Source organism: Salvelinus namaycush, chromosome 10 (genome assembly GCF_016432855.1).
Source record: "Salvelinus namaycush isolate Seneca chromosome 10, SaNama_1.0, whole genome shotgun sequence".
Lineage (NCBI taxonomy): Eukaryota > Metazoa > Chordata > Actinopteri > Salmoniformes > Salmonidae > Salvelinus > Salvelinus namaycush.
This window is the reverse complement of record NC_052316.1, coordinates 17,888,877-17,902,134: the sequence shown is the minus strand read 5'-3', so window position 1 is coordinate 17,902,134 and position 13,258 is coordinate 17,888,877. Positions and strand designations below refer to the sequence as shown.

At 41.7% G+C, this 13,258-nt stretch overlaps 1 protein-coding gene across 1 annotated transcript; it reads right to left on the bottom strand.

Annotated features, from left to right (window-relative positions):
• Positions 1-4,024: 4,024 nt before the first annotated feature.
• LOC120055198 (cytokine receptor-like factor 1) lies at positions 4,025-12,081 on the bottom strand. Its single transcript, XM_039003120.1, has 7 exons — positions 12,024-12,081; positions 10,358-10,636; positions 8,398-8,527; positions 7,881-8,050; positions 5,887-6,044; positions 5,405-5,573; positions 4,025-4,275 (listed from the first exon to the last, which is right to left on the bottom strand). The coding sequence occupies exons 1-7, from the start codon at positions 12,079-12,081 to the stop codon at positions 4,025-4,027; spliced, it is 1,215 nt and encodes a 404-aa protein (XP_038859048.1).
• Between the last annotated feature and the right edge of the window lie 1,177 nt (positions 12,082-13,258).

Below are 13,258 nucleotides of genomic sequence, written 5' to 3'. Positions count from 1 at the left end.
GAGAGCAGAGAATGATGCACTTCCAGACCATGTTTAGAGGTGAATATAGGACTCCCTCTAGTGGAACTTGAGGTATTTTCAGAAACCATTCTGTCAAATAGATGGCCAGCGGAGGATAAATGGTTATTAAAAGCACCAACAATGTCATTTGTGTGTCTTTTATGGGAGCAGAGGCATATCATGACCTGCTGGGGCAAAGACTTGACCACATTCCAGAATTTAGCTGGATTTCCACCCCTCTCAGATACACAATTCAAGAAGTACGTTGACTTTGCTTTTCTAACCAGAGTAAGACATCTATTTTTCAAAGAGCGAGAGAGCACACACCCTCCCACACATACAACCCCAGGTCATACAGGAAATGCTGCTCATTGCAAGTGTTCAATTGGGTGGTGATCTGGTAACAGACACACACACTTTAAACCCGCTATTCGCCTTTGAGACCTATTTTAAAGTCAGATCTTTTCTTCTAGCCATGGTAGCCAAAATACTGGGCAACTGGGCATTTTTATACATGACCCTAAGCATGTTGGGATGTTAATTGCTTTATTAACTCAGTAACCACACCTGTGTGGAAGAACCTGCTTTCAGGCCGTGTGGCTCAGTTGGTAGAGCATGGCGCTTGCAACGCCAGGGTTGTGGGTTCAATTCCCACGGGGGGACCAGGGTTCAATTCCCACGGGGGGACCAGGATGAATATGTATGAACTTTCCAATTTGTAAGTCGCTCTGGATAAGAGCGTCTGCTAAATGACTTAAATGTAAATGTAAAAATATACTTTGAATTCCTAATGGTTTCCTTTATTATGGCAGTTACCTGTAGTTTACATGTTGTCAACAATCCTTTGATTCTAAGCCAACCACGCCTGTTTTTGTCCACGGTTGCACACACATCGCTTTTGTTGCTGAACAACCCACCCTTCCATAATGCATGACCTCCAAGGTTCATCATAAGACTTCTTCCAGTCAGCCACAAGGGGTCAGGTTTGTCCTCTGAGAATGTAACAAATATCCTGTATTTTCTGCTTCATTGTTCAGGGATTGAACATGACTAGGTAAATTAGAGATGCATAGGGTCAGACATTATTCTTGTTATCAATCGAGAGAAGGTATCATGCAACAAATGTCTCAAATAGTAGAGAAACTTCTTAAGGATCTGACATCGTAATGCACAATTGTCATGTGAAGCGCAGAATCTCAGGCAGTAAACAGGAGAATTGAACAAGATTTAAATAATGGCTTTCATTTCCATACTATCAATTTTCCCAATGTTAAATGTCTGGCATCGGCTTTCCTTCTGGGCAAGGCTCGGGTTGGTATTAACATTTGATTGCTCCAGCTCAACGTTTGATAAATGGTTTGCACATGTCTGATGTGTCTTGTCCACAGACGGCCAAGCTGCAGCTGGCAAAGCAGAATCAGGATCACCCAGAAGATGAGGGCTGTCAGGAGAAGATCCAGGAGATCAAGCAGGAGTAAGAGCAGATTTTACCCCTCCTTTCAGGGCTTTATCTCCCCATTGACCCACCCATTCCCTCAATGTGCTGACTCTAAAAATGGAGTGTTGTAGCTGCTGAAGCGGCTCAGTGTCTCGTTAAGCTGCTCCATTGTCATGTCTGATCACTGATGTCATTTGTCATTAGGCCTACCTGCTGTTTGCATGCAGACTACTCACAGGAGTGCACTCAATCCTCTTATAACTCTGTCTCCCCTCCTGCAGCATCATAAAAAATAAAGAGGCCCTGAGTGAGATCCTGCGGGACTTTAAATACGACTCGGAGGAGTCGGAGTGATGGGGACTCCCTGGAGGCTGCTGCCCAGACAGGGATTGATGGACTCCTCTGCTACAACTTTCCTCTTTGTATTAATTTGCCTAAGTTATTGATCCCTCCCTCACACCACCTGACTGCTGCAGTTTCTTGCGTCCCAGAGTCATTCCGTACCCTGTGTGTCTCTGCGTGTGTATGCCTGTGTGGCCTTAGCAAAAAAAGCCTTTTTTCTCCTGTCCTGTCTTGTAAATATTTTTAAGGATACAAATATTGCATTAGCCTTAAATATACTTCAATAATCTGACAATTGCTTTGTTAATAAAAAACATTCCAAGGCAAGTGTCATTCTTTTATTGTTTTATAGACAACTGTCAAACTATATGACATATTCATAATTATTATTGATAATTGAACATAACTTAATGAGAGACATATTACTTAGGATCTCTTAAATATGCAGATAAAAAAATATAAAAATGTCTTAATCCGCACAGTCACACAGACACAGTATATACAGTTAAACTTTATGCCACTTAATTTCAATAAGAGGAATCCAGAGTGGTGCAAACCCTCAGGACAAGAGAACACTTCCATATTAACAACAAACTGCAGAATGGGCTTTGGTCATGGTGACCCACAAACCTGACTTCAATCCAAAAATATATCAAGTTCAATTGCTATTACTGCAACAAAGCTAATCTACAAAATGGTGTGTTAGCATTTGCTAGCATACCAACCATGTTTTTGCCAGTAAAAGGCCCATACAATTAAATTGCATTGACACATAGCTTAGACAACTGTGTGGCTATTAAAGTGGTTAGAATGGAAATACATTATGAAAGTACATTCATCTTCTAGAATTCTGACAAATGTTCTGTGATTGAGTTTCCTGAACAGGAGCTGAATTAGTGAAGTTCTTTGTACTGTATATGACATTCCAGGAGGATTGCGTAATGCCCTTGTCTCTCTGGTAAAAGCCTGTGAAGCTGGCCACTACGTGTCTGATCTGATGGTAGTCAGTAAGATGATTTATGGCCATCTGAGTCAAACATGTACTAATGCTACATTAAGAAACTTTTCCATGCTCCCACTCAGTGATCAGAGAAAGGCTCTCCTCTTTGCCACTCCCCGGAGATGTGTGTGTAAGAGAGAGTGTGTGTGGAGAGGAGGGGGTCGAGCAGTTCTTCGAGATAGGTATTGGTATCTGAGCAAAGAGCAATTCCTCTCTATTTGAATCCTGGGCTGCAGACAGTAGTGTAACGCTGGCGTCTCGCATCAGTTCTTTTTCTGTTCCATATGGATTCCTACAAAAGAAAGTTGGTGTGTGTGACCAAATGCTGGAATATCCAGAGTGTTGGATGGCTTTCACCCACAGGCCTCAAAGTGGCCTTCTAAGACAGTTTCTCAGTTGCTGTTGTGAATGTTGTTTAAATACTTCAATGATGTTTAGCATGTGTTAGGATTAATCGCCTTGTAGAATCTGAAAGGGAAAACATATGCTTAATATTGGGATAATTAAATAGACAAAGGATGGAAATTCATATCATTATCATACTGACACCAATTGCGTATTGGTAACAGCCAGTTAAACTGCTCCTTTTTTCTCTGAGATGAATCAATATAAGCCTGTCAGAGCAGTTAAACACAGACATTATTCAGGGACACCACACAAATCAGGTGAGATAAAAGACTCGGGCAGTTCCCTTCTCCTCAGTAGCATAACAACCAGCGATTGGGTTCAGGGGGCGAACAGAGGATGTGGCTTAGCGGTGAGTTCAGTCCTCCTGGCTGCCATTTGGGCTCAGTTATGTTGTGAAACAAGCTCCTCACGTCACAGAGAGACAAAACACAAAAGGAACACATTATAGTGGTTGTTAATTATATTTACATGCTCATTTCCCTTTGTTGTGGCAATCGACTGAAGATCATAAGTCTATGCCATTAAAATATGTAATAAAATGAGATTTCATGACTTGGAGAACTGAGCGGATATCAACTTTATGCTGTACTCTGGGCCAATAAAGTGGAAACCGCACACATACCTGAACATAAAACATCAGACTGAGACTTCAGAAAGTCTAACCAGTTCTAGGGGAATGGTTCTGTGTGCTTCCAAAACGCTGACCACATCGCAAAACACAAAAGTACAATTCAGGACAAAGGGGGTCAGAGAATAGGGGTGTAAACAGAGTTCAACACATTGACAACAAAGGGTGTTGTTGTGATAAGGAACTACAGTAGCCTAGTAGTACATAATCATGGTGCATAACTGTGAAGCCTATGCTGAGCTGGAACAGAAATAAAGGGGATATTATTCTTACCTACATGGTTGCGCGTTTTATGCGATTTCTGCAGCCACACCCGCCACTGGTCGTAGAGTTTGATTGACATGCCGCTGCAGCCGCATGCGTGTTTGCGGACCCAGCCAAAGAACTGCTTGAGCTCCCGTCGCAGGGTGGAGTTCTGCTCGCCCGACTTGGGATCACATGACCCACTCTGCAGCGGCTCTGCCCAGGGAGAAGGAAGGCAGCAGTGTGGTCAAGGACAAGGTTAGATAGAGAGGATAGCTCCTGCATGCTGCCCACGCACTACCTGCAGTAGCTGGACCATTATGTGTTTTTGTTTGACCATGGGGAAAAAGAGCTATCGCGTAAACACCTCAATTCAGGTTTAATGGAATTGAACCCACTGTCTCTTCCTACAACTAAACCAGCTGGGACCAGATTTGTCAGTGGCTCACACAGGGCTAGGACCTCAGCATGACCTCTGGGCTCTGGCTATTGTGAAAGGTCATTCTGCTGCGTATTGAGAATAGTCCATTTGATTACAATAGATTTGATATGACTACAATAGAAGGGATTCACAAAATGGATCTGGTGCACTTCCAGTGTAGAGGGCAACATTATTATAAAGCCTGCCACAACCAATACTCCATGGCAAACAACAGAGCCTGATAACAACTTCCTCCCCATTGGAAGTAAATACCACATAACCTATGTAACCCATTATCTGCTGTTGTATTCCCCAAATCTGTTTCCACTCTGTGTTAATTCCCTGTGTGCAACTGACAGACTGCATTTCAACTTGATCAATTTTTCAAGGCTAACGAAAGTGAAAAAGAAGTCTATCTATCAGATGTCCCCCTCAGCTCTTTGCAATTTCAGCTTGAGTTCTTTTAATCCTTGGATGAAAGATCTCTATCGTGTCATTTGATGTTTGGCTTTCTGGGGTCACATACGGTTTGGATCTCATTTTCCCAGGATGTTGAAGCCTAATCTGGGATGAGGTTATTGTTTCTTTGGTTTATTTGGCAATGAAAGGTTGATTATTAGTGGGTAGTTTTTATGTCCCATGGCTTTTGAGCTATAATAACACTGTTTGATCTAAAAATAAACTTTGGGAAGTATTAAAGATTACGACATATCTCCCACAATAATATCTCCAATGTGCACTATTGAAGATCATTTTATTAATATCCCCTTAATTGCATTGAAAACGCATGTAACAAGTGCTCACGAATGTCATAATTGCCCCCGCAAGAATATACTGTATGTCTGATCTAACTAAATGCTAATGCAGCGATATAAGCCCTTATAAAATCCTTCCTCTTCAAGAGCTATGTAAATCTTTACTCACCACTGTGGGGCGTGGAGGCAGCTGTAGGGTGGCTCCAGTCACTCCAGATCCCAGCCTTCCTGGAGCCGTATATCCCCACTGGGTTACACCTCACCTGGACAAAGTATACTGTCCCTTCCCTTAGCCCTGCTAGCCGGCACGATGTCTGGTTACCTACATCATCCACCAACTGAGCGCAATATCAAATAAAACATATAAAAACACGCTCACAGTGAAGCTATTAACCACCACGCACACACGTTAGGTAGTATAAATCAGATTTTCACACATAGCACTTGTATAGTTCAGTGGAAACAGAACTCACAAACAAGCATGCACAAGCATGGCTTGACAGTCAAAATATAGCTCTATAGTCCCTCGAGAGTACCTGACACTCATGCATCTCAAATATTTACACAGATAAAAGATGCCATCGGGTTTCTGATGGAGACAGAGAGAGAAAGAGAAATGTGTCTGAATGTTGAAATAAAGTACTACTCTACCTTCCATTCAGCGCTGTCTTCCAGTCGGTAGCGTATCTGGTATTTGGCCTGGAAGAGGAAGTCTTTAAGTGCCGGGGGGCTGCCCCAACGCACTGTCAGCTGGTCCTCAAGCTCCCCCACACGACTCACATGGACGTTGTCTGGAGGGTCTGTAGTCACTGAAACAACAGGGATCCAGACACAGGTTAGTCACAAAGCTGTGTAGTTATGTGCCAAGACTACGGAACACAAAACTCAGTACAAAATTCAGTACATAGAGTATATCACACTCTCAGCACTGCTTCATAAGCACTAAAATACTGTATACAATCTTCGTTGTTTAAGGTTTTGCAGTACATTATGTTCTGTATTTCTGACAGAACAAGTAGAGGACTGATCAGCATCCTTTGGATGACTCCAACAGAGTGTACCTGAAAGCACTCTCCCCTCTGAGAAACCTCCTGGTAAATATTGTACCACACTGTAAAGACACTACAGCTATATCTAGACACCACAGCCACCATGCTTGAATAAAATATGGTGATGAATGTTTAATGTCAGGGCTGGGCTGTACTGTTGTCCAGCACCAACGCTGTCTCCCTTATGTACTATGACAGAACACTTTGCTTCTCTCCTTAAATTCACTTTATTTCACAGTCTATCCACTACATTTGATTGTTTCTCTATCCCTCCCTTTCTATCTCACTGTCTTGTTCTCTTTCTTTCTCTCCTTCTACTCCTCGCTCTCCTTCTCTCTCCTGCTCTTTTTCTCTTCTTCTCTCTCGCCTTCTCTTTCTCCCCCTCCCCCCTCTCTTCTTCTCTCTCGCCTTCTCTTTCTCTCCCTCTCCCAGTCCTTTTAATGAGTGTAGTTATGGAAGCAGGGTAATGAGGTCAGTGTCTGTTTCTGCCTTCTCTCCCCAGTCTGATGATTTATGCACACAGTACTTTTGTCCCTCGCTCCAGCATTAAAAAAACATGTTTTCCCTACGCAATAAGGCTCTCAAAGAATTAAATGACTTTGATGCCGCTGATAGAGGGAAAGAGGGGGATGAGAGAGGAGAGAAAGGGAGAAAGAGAGAGAATCATATAAAAATGTCAGCAGCCCATTTGTGATTTTCTATAAATCTATAGCTCCCTTCATTTTAGGTTTGCCTTGTTGTTTGTTTACTGATGCACTTTATTGGTTTGACCAAGTTCACCACTGGGGGAGCAAAAAATCATGGAAGATTCCACAGAAAAATTTCACAGCTTATTGTTTCCATTGTGGAGAGGGTGAAGAAACAAGAGGTTAGTGATGCATCATGTTATAGGGATCCTCTTTCTTCCGACCAACCTACCTGTGGTCTCTAGATGTGTCACGTACAGTAGGGATGTAGCAGACCAACACAAAGATCAATTGCTTACAGTTTTCTTTCTACTCACAGGGACATGCCTTAATCGTAAAGCTAGACAATACTGCAACATATGGCTAATGATCATCTTTTTACCATAAACTAGTGTTGTAAGCTGGCTTACTCCAACAATACAACACCAAAATGTACAAGGCCAAGCAAAATGTTGTTGGAATTAACAAGTGATATTTAGTTTTGTGTCCTCAACCTTATCTATCCATCATCATTTGTGTATCACTTTTTTCCAAACGTCTGGTGTTTAGTGAACTTTTACGACAGGTCAGTTGATCTTTTATAATCACAGCCAGAATCGATGATATTGTTATAGGGATGGATTGAGAACACATAAAATTCCTTTCTCACGTGAAAGTGTGTTAGCCATATGCAGGAGATCTGGCGGTGAGTTAGAGAGTGAAGTGAGGCGAGGAGGAGAGAAGAGAAAAAGGAAAGGATGGGCTCATGAAGGACTCATGTAACACGGGGGAGCGGAAGCATTTATCACGCCCTCTTGTCACTATGGTGACGGGACACTTTCATGCCCTGCCCACTCTGGCACTGGTGAGGGCGGGGTGTGGCAGGCTGGGGAGCAGGAGGGAGACTGGGCCAAAGGCTCACTCCACTTACCCACATCCAGAATATCCAGAGTGATGACATCAGAGGTGGCAGTCCCCAGCTGATTGGACGCCTCCACCCAGATCTCGTAGGGAGTAAAGAGGGCCAAGTCCCGGGGGATGTAACACGTGTAGCGTTGCCCCGTGCTGTAGTCCTCACATTCTCTCTCTCGCCCGTACCACCTGAACAGAACACACAGCAACGTGAAGACAATCATATCTGTACTAAAATGGTCAATATAATGTACTGCCAACAACTAGCGAAGCGTAACATTTTCAGTGTGCTCTGGACCATGAAATGTTAACAGTACAAGTGGCATTACGAGTCAAATGAAAGTCCATTACACATCTATCTGCAGTACAAAAGGCACAATTGCAGTGTTAGAAATGCCTCATCACAATGACATAGGCCTCTAGTGAGTAAAATAAAGTAATTGTGTTCCAGGTGATGCATCTATCATTGTTTCTAAGCAGAAATTATGGTGGGTTGGGTGATCACCTGGGAGATGCTGGAGATCTGTGGCTCTCACCTCAATTTGTACTTGAGGGTGTATTTGGTTTTGATGAAGGTTTCACCCCGACCACCGGGGGTCCACTTGCAGCTCAGGTCCTTTGTATTTCGGGACCAGCAGGTTAGGTTGACCGGCTTCTCCGGGGGCACTGCATATTAACAGTGAAAATACATGGTTCTCTCAGTAACTAATCACAGTGGTTGTGTATCATACATAGCATGCATTGTCACTCATAATCCCTAGCATGAATTAAACAAAGTGGTTTTGAACCACAACAAATACATCACTATAATAGTTCCTATCACAACGGGTATAAATGGTCACTCAATCCCATAATCATACACTGGCACAGGTGTGTCAAATTCATTTTGCCCTGGGGGGCACATTCGGTGTTCAACGAGGTCCGGAGGGCTGCACTGAAAATTGGTTATATTTCCTCGCAGTCAAAATTAGCTAAACATTTTCCTCTCTCCATCATTTATAACAATTTTCTAAGCTCCCTAACTGTCTAGCTTTCATTTTGGCTATTATTAGTGGGCTGGACACGGTCAAGAAACTGTATGAATGTAGGTCCATTAACATTTCTAAACAGTTTTGATCTGGTTTTAGTCATTTTAAAGTGTATTGAGTTTGTTTCCCCCAACCCCCAAAAATATTTATAATAAATAAAAATAAGAATTTTATATATATATATATATATATATATATATATATTGTTTTTTGTGGCCCGGACCCGGCCAGTGGAGCGTAAGTTTGACACCCATGCACTGGCACATTACTTAACCTCAGACGACAGGCTAGAGGATTCAGCTGCCTGTCTCATTTCCTCTCAATGATAGACTATCAAACACAGATGTGGAGAGAGAGAAGCAAAGTAATGGCGCTGATTACAACCTACTGAGCAGCTAAACTGAGGCTTTGGGGTATGATTCAAAGACAGCATTACATACTGTGCTGAGAGACACTACAGATTAGAGTGGGGTAATATAACAGGCTTTAAAGAGCAACTACCTTTAAAAAGCAATGTATCCCTTTGAAAACGGCCTACGTGACATCGATAGAAGTCAGAAATAGTTATTCTAGTGTCAAAACTGACTGCAAAGTGTAAATAGGATTATTTTGTCTTGTCTAAAACGGAGTATGGAACATCTGTGCGTCACAATGGGTAAATTATGGTTGGATTTTGATTTGACGATGTACATTTGCCCTCTAACATGGGGTGAACAGATACAGTAATTGCTCTCTATCCAATAGCATAGACATTGAGACAGACCTGCCCAGCAGGCCGACTTTGTTTACATAAAACAACATGTCGCACATTTTTTACTTGAGAAATACTGCACCAAACACCTTAGTTAGATGTAAAATTGCGCAACTAAAACATCTTCGGCAAAAACGTCTAAATGAATTACAGAGTTTTTATTTTAGTTATCTTAGATTAATTCTGGGGATTTTGAGGAAGTTAAATAATCTGCTTCTACAGTGTCTCGTGGGGGGGGGACACCATTAACTGTACGCGGAATCAGTCAGAAAACACACCTCCGAGACTCAAATCTTGTTTCTCTAATGAGCAACAGAAAAACACGTGCCAATCGGAGTGTTCAGTGGTTCTTTAAAATCATAGCAAACACACAGTTTATCATCAAAAAGGCAAAAAAAACAATAATCTCTTTGTAAATGCAGAGCCCTGAGCTGCTTACTCAGACAATATTGATGCAAACAAACAAATGCATTTGCCAATATCTCCTTGTTACCCCACAGCGCTGTCCTTTTGAGCACACCCCTTTTAATGCACCATGAAAAGTCATAATGCAGTTTTTCAGAACATCACAGAATTGGTTCAGATTTGTCATTTTAACCCAAATTTAAGAAGGAACTAAATCTGGAGGGGAAATATAATTTTGTTGTGGATTAAATGTACTGACAACTTGTCCCCAGAAGAAGTGGTTGAGGCCTCCAGGGCCAATCTGACACTTACTGCCCACGTACAGACAGGAGCCAGCCAGGACATGTCCGTCTCTGCTGTGACACACCAGGTTGTCCCCAGACTGCTGCTGGGAGCCGTTGAGGCGGTGGAGGGTGACACTGAGGCCGTTGGTGCTCAGCAGGCCGTAGGTGCTACTTGGGAGTCTCTTCCCGTTAAGGGTCCAGTACATAGTGTTGGCATGCAGCCCCCGCTCGGGGCTCACTGTGCACGTGGCCGTCAGGCTGGAGCCCATCCACAATGCTGGGTCTTGGGGGAAGATTACAGCCACCTCTGGGGGGGAGACACACAGACACACTTTACTTTATATGGGCTGCACTCCTAGAGGTGATGATGGCTTAACACGTATGGCAATAAACTTTGATTTGATTTGCTTGAAAAGGTTTGTTCTTGATCTCATGTCTGTTCAGAGTGAATAGATAATGAATCATAAGCAACCTTTGCTATTTTTTTGAGTGCAAAACACTCCAACTCAGAGAAGAGCTGGCGATATTTATGACCTGAGAGTAATGAAGTGGATTTATGGGTCCTGGGCTGAAACTGTTGGGAGATCACTTGGAGAGGTCAGACAAGGTTGTTGGTCAAATTCTTGAATGCTTTTCCATCCTCACTAATCCTTTACTCTTCTGACTCTTATCTTATGATTAATGCTTCATGAGAAATGCCCTGAGAAGCGATACTGTTTGAAATGTATGTTACCACTCGGTTCCTTTGGGGGAGATTCAAGGGTTAATGTAAGGTTTATTAAGTGTGCTCTTGGTGGGCGGTGGACAAGCTATCTAACATATGTGCCAATATGCTGCTCACTATGAGTCTGACTAGGCTAAAGAGGACTTGGTGTGAGACATTTTGTGCTGAATTCAGTGTGTCTGCACTGATATTTCCACTTTATGTATAGCTACTCAAATGGGGTAAATTAATTGTATGTTTCACAGCAACATTGCAAATTAGGAATTTCAAATGAACTTGAAATGTTGAACTTGAAAACCTTTGTGGCACATTTCTCTGTTATTTCAGTGCTATAAGTCCAATAATGCATTATAATGAAAAGCAATACTGTAGATATAAAATGATTCAGCATTCACTTTGTCTGTGGAAGATTGTCACAGAATAGCCTGTTGATTTCAATATGTGAAATATCAATGGAAAATAGTTTACATTTAGTCATGCACAAAGATGTACAAAGCCATAATCTCCGTACAATACGTTTTTGCAGACTTGTTTCATTAGACAGAGCCTAAGTAGTTATTACCAATTATTTACCATTTATCGGCAAATCCAGAATGCCCTATATTTTGGACAGCAAAAAATCTAGAAGTATGACATCTTCAAATATCACTCATCATCTGTTCATTCATTACTATATAAATATATGTTCTTTACTTTATTACAGGTCAAACATTTGATAACTTGGCAAGTACACATGTGGACAGTCTGGACACCTGTGATTCAGTGAGTCTTGTGTTTCGTGCCTTTACACAATGTACATACAATGTATCTAACACATTGTTAAGACTTGTACCATGTACATTAGATGTAACTTTTTTGTTGACAAATGGGGTAGCGCCCCTCCCCTTCAAATCAGTCTACCCGGAACGGGCTTATGGTACATTTGGTAGTCGGCTTCTCACAATATCACACTTCAGAGTTTTGTACTTACGTGTCGATGAGGAGAACACACGTGGAACAAACAGCATGAGACACAACATGGAGATCATGTTTCAGATAGCCTTTTTCGTCTCCTTTCGCTCTCTTGTCCTTTATTTCCCTCTTACGTGGGTTAAAACCACACTCCTAAGGGAGAAAACGAAGGATTTGAAACCCAGCTATCCAACACCGTTGAATCAACAGTCTGATTCTAACGAAGGAACTACGTTTTACATCGAACGTCGGAGCTCCGTATGTAAGTGCGGATAAGCTGATAAACAGTGGTTGTATGAAAGTAACTTAAGGTTTGCCTTTAGTTTAGTGAGGGTTTGCATTGGTGCACGCCTCAACAGCTAAAACATTCAAGTTGATACTTTATAAGCCCCTCCCTTGTCTTCCCACACAGTCTCAAGTCATTATTTCTCTTTATTTTGTCATATCCATTCCCCCCCAAAAGAAATAAAACATTTCAATAGCCCATTTTAAAGTATATGTTTTATTCTATTCTAGTACACCCCCATCGATTTTATGTTTAGGTTTACTTCATTGTTAGGCTAGGCAGGTGATTTGATTCACTATAACACAGCATGGGGTTTATAGGGAAATGTGAATAAAGTTCTCTTAAGGCCCTATAATCATACAGGTTACATGGCACATTCTTACACTGTACAGGGTCCATCCTATCCAAAGCACTCATTAGAATAATTGACTAAATATGCTATTTTTATGTTTATAAAAACAAAGTTAAATGTGGTGCAAATGTGTTTTTCACTTTTCACATGACAAAGGGGTAAAGAGTGGCATTTAATTGTAAGGGGTTTATTACAGTAGGCTGTAGTTAATACATAGGCTATGCATTAATTGAAATTAATACAAGTTTTTACATATATATTATAGGCCTATAATATAATACTTGTTTAGGCTACAGAATAAAAGACTGTGGGTCAATAGTTGGCATGTCTCATAAGCTGCACTGTGCCATCAGGTGTGGTCTCTGTATTAGTCGTATTTGTATACTTAATTATTTACTATCTTTCATCTCATTAGACTCATTATTGCAATGAGAATGTGTATGCATCTTTACTGTCACGTTCCTGACCTTATTTGCCTTTGTTTTACTTTGTTTAGTTGGTCAGGACGTGAGCTGGGTGGGTAGTCTATGTTATGTGTTTCTAGGTTTAGGTTCATTGGTAATTAGCCTTATATGGTTCTCAATCAGGGACAGGTGTTTGACGTTTCCTCTGATTG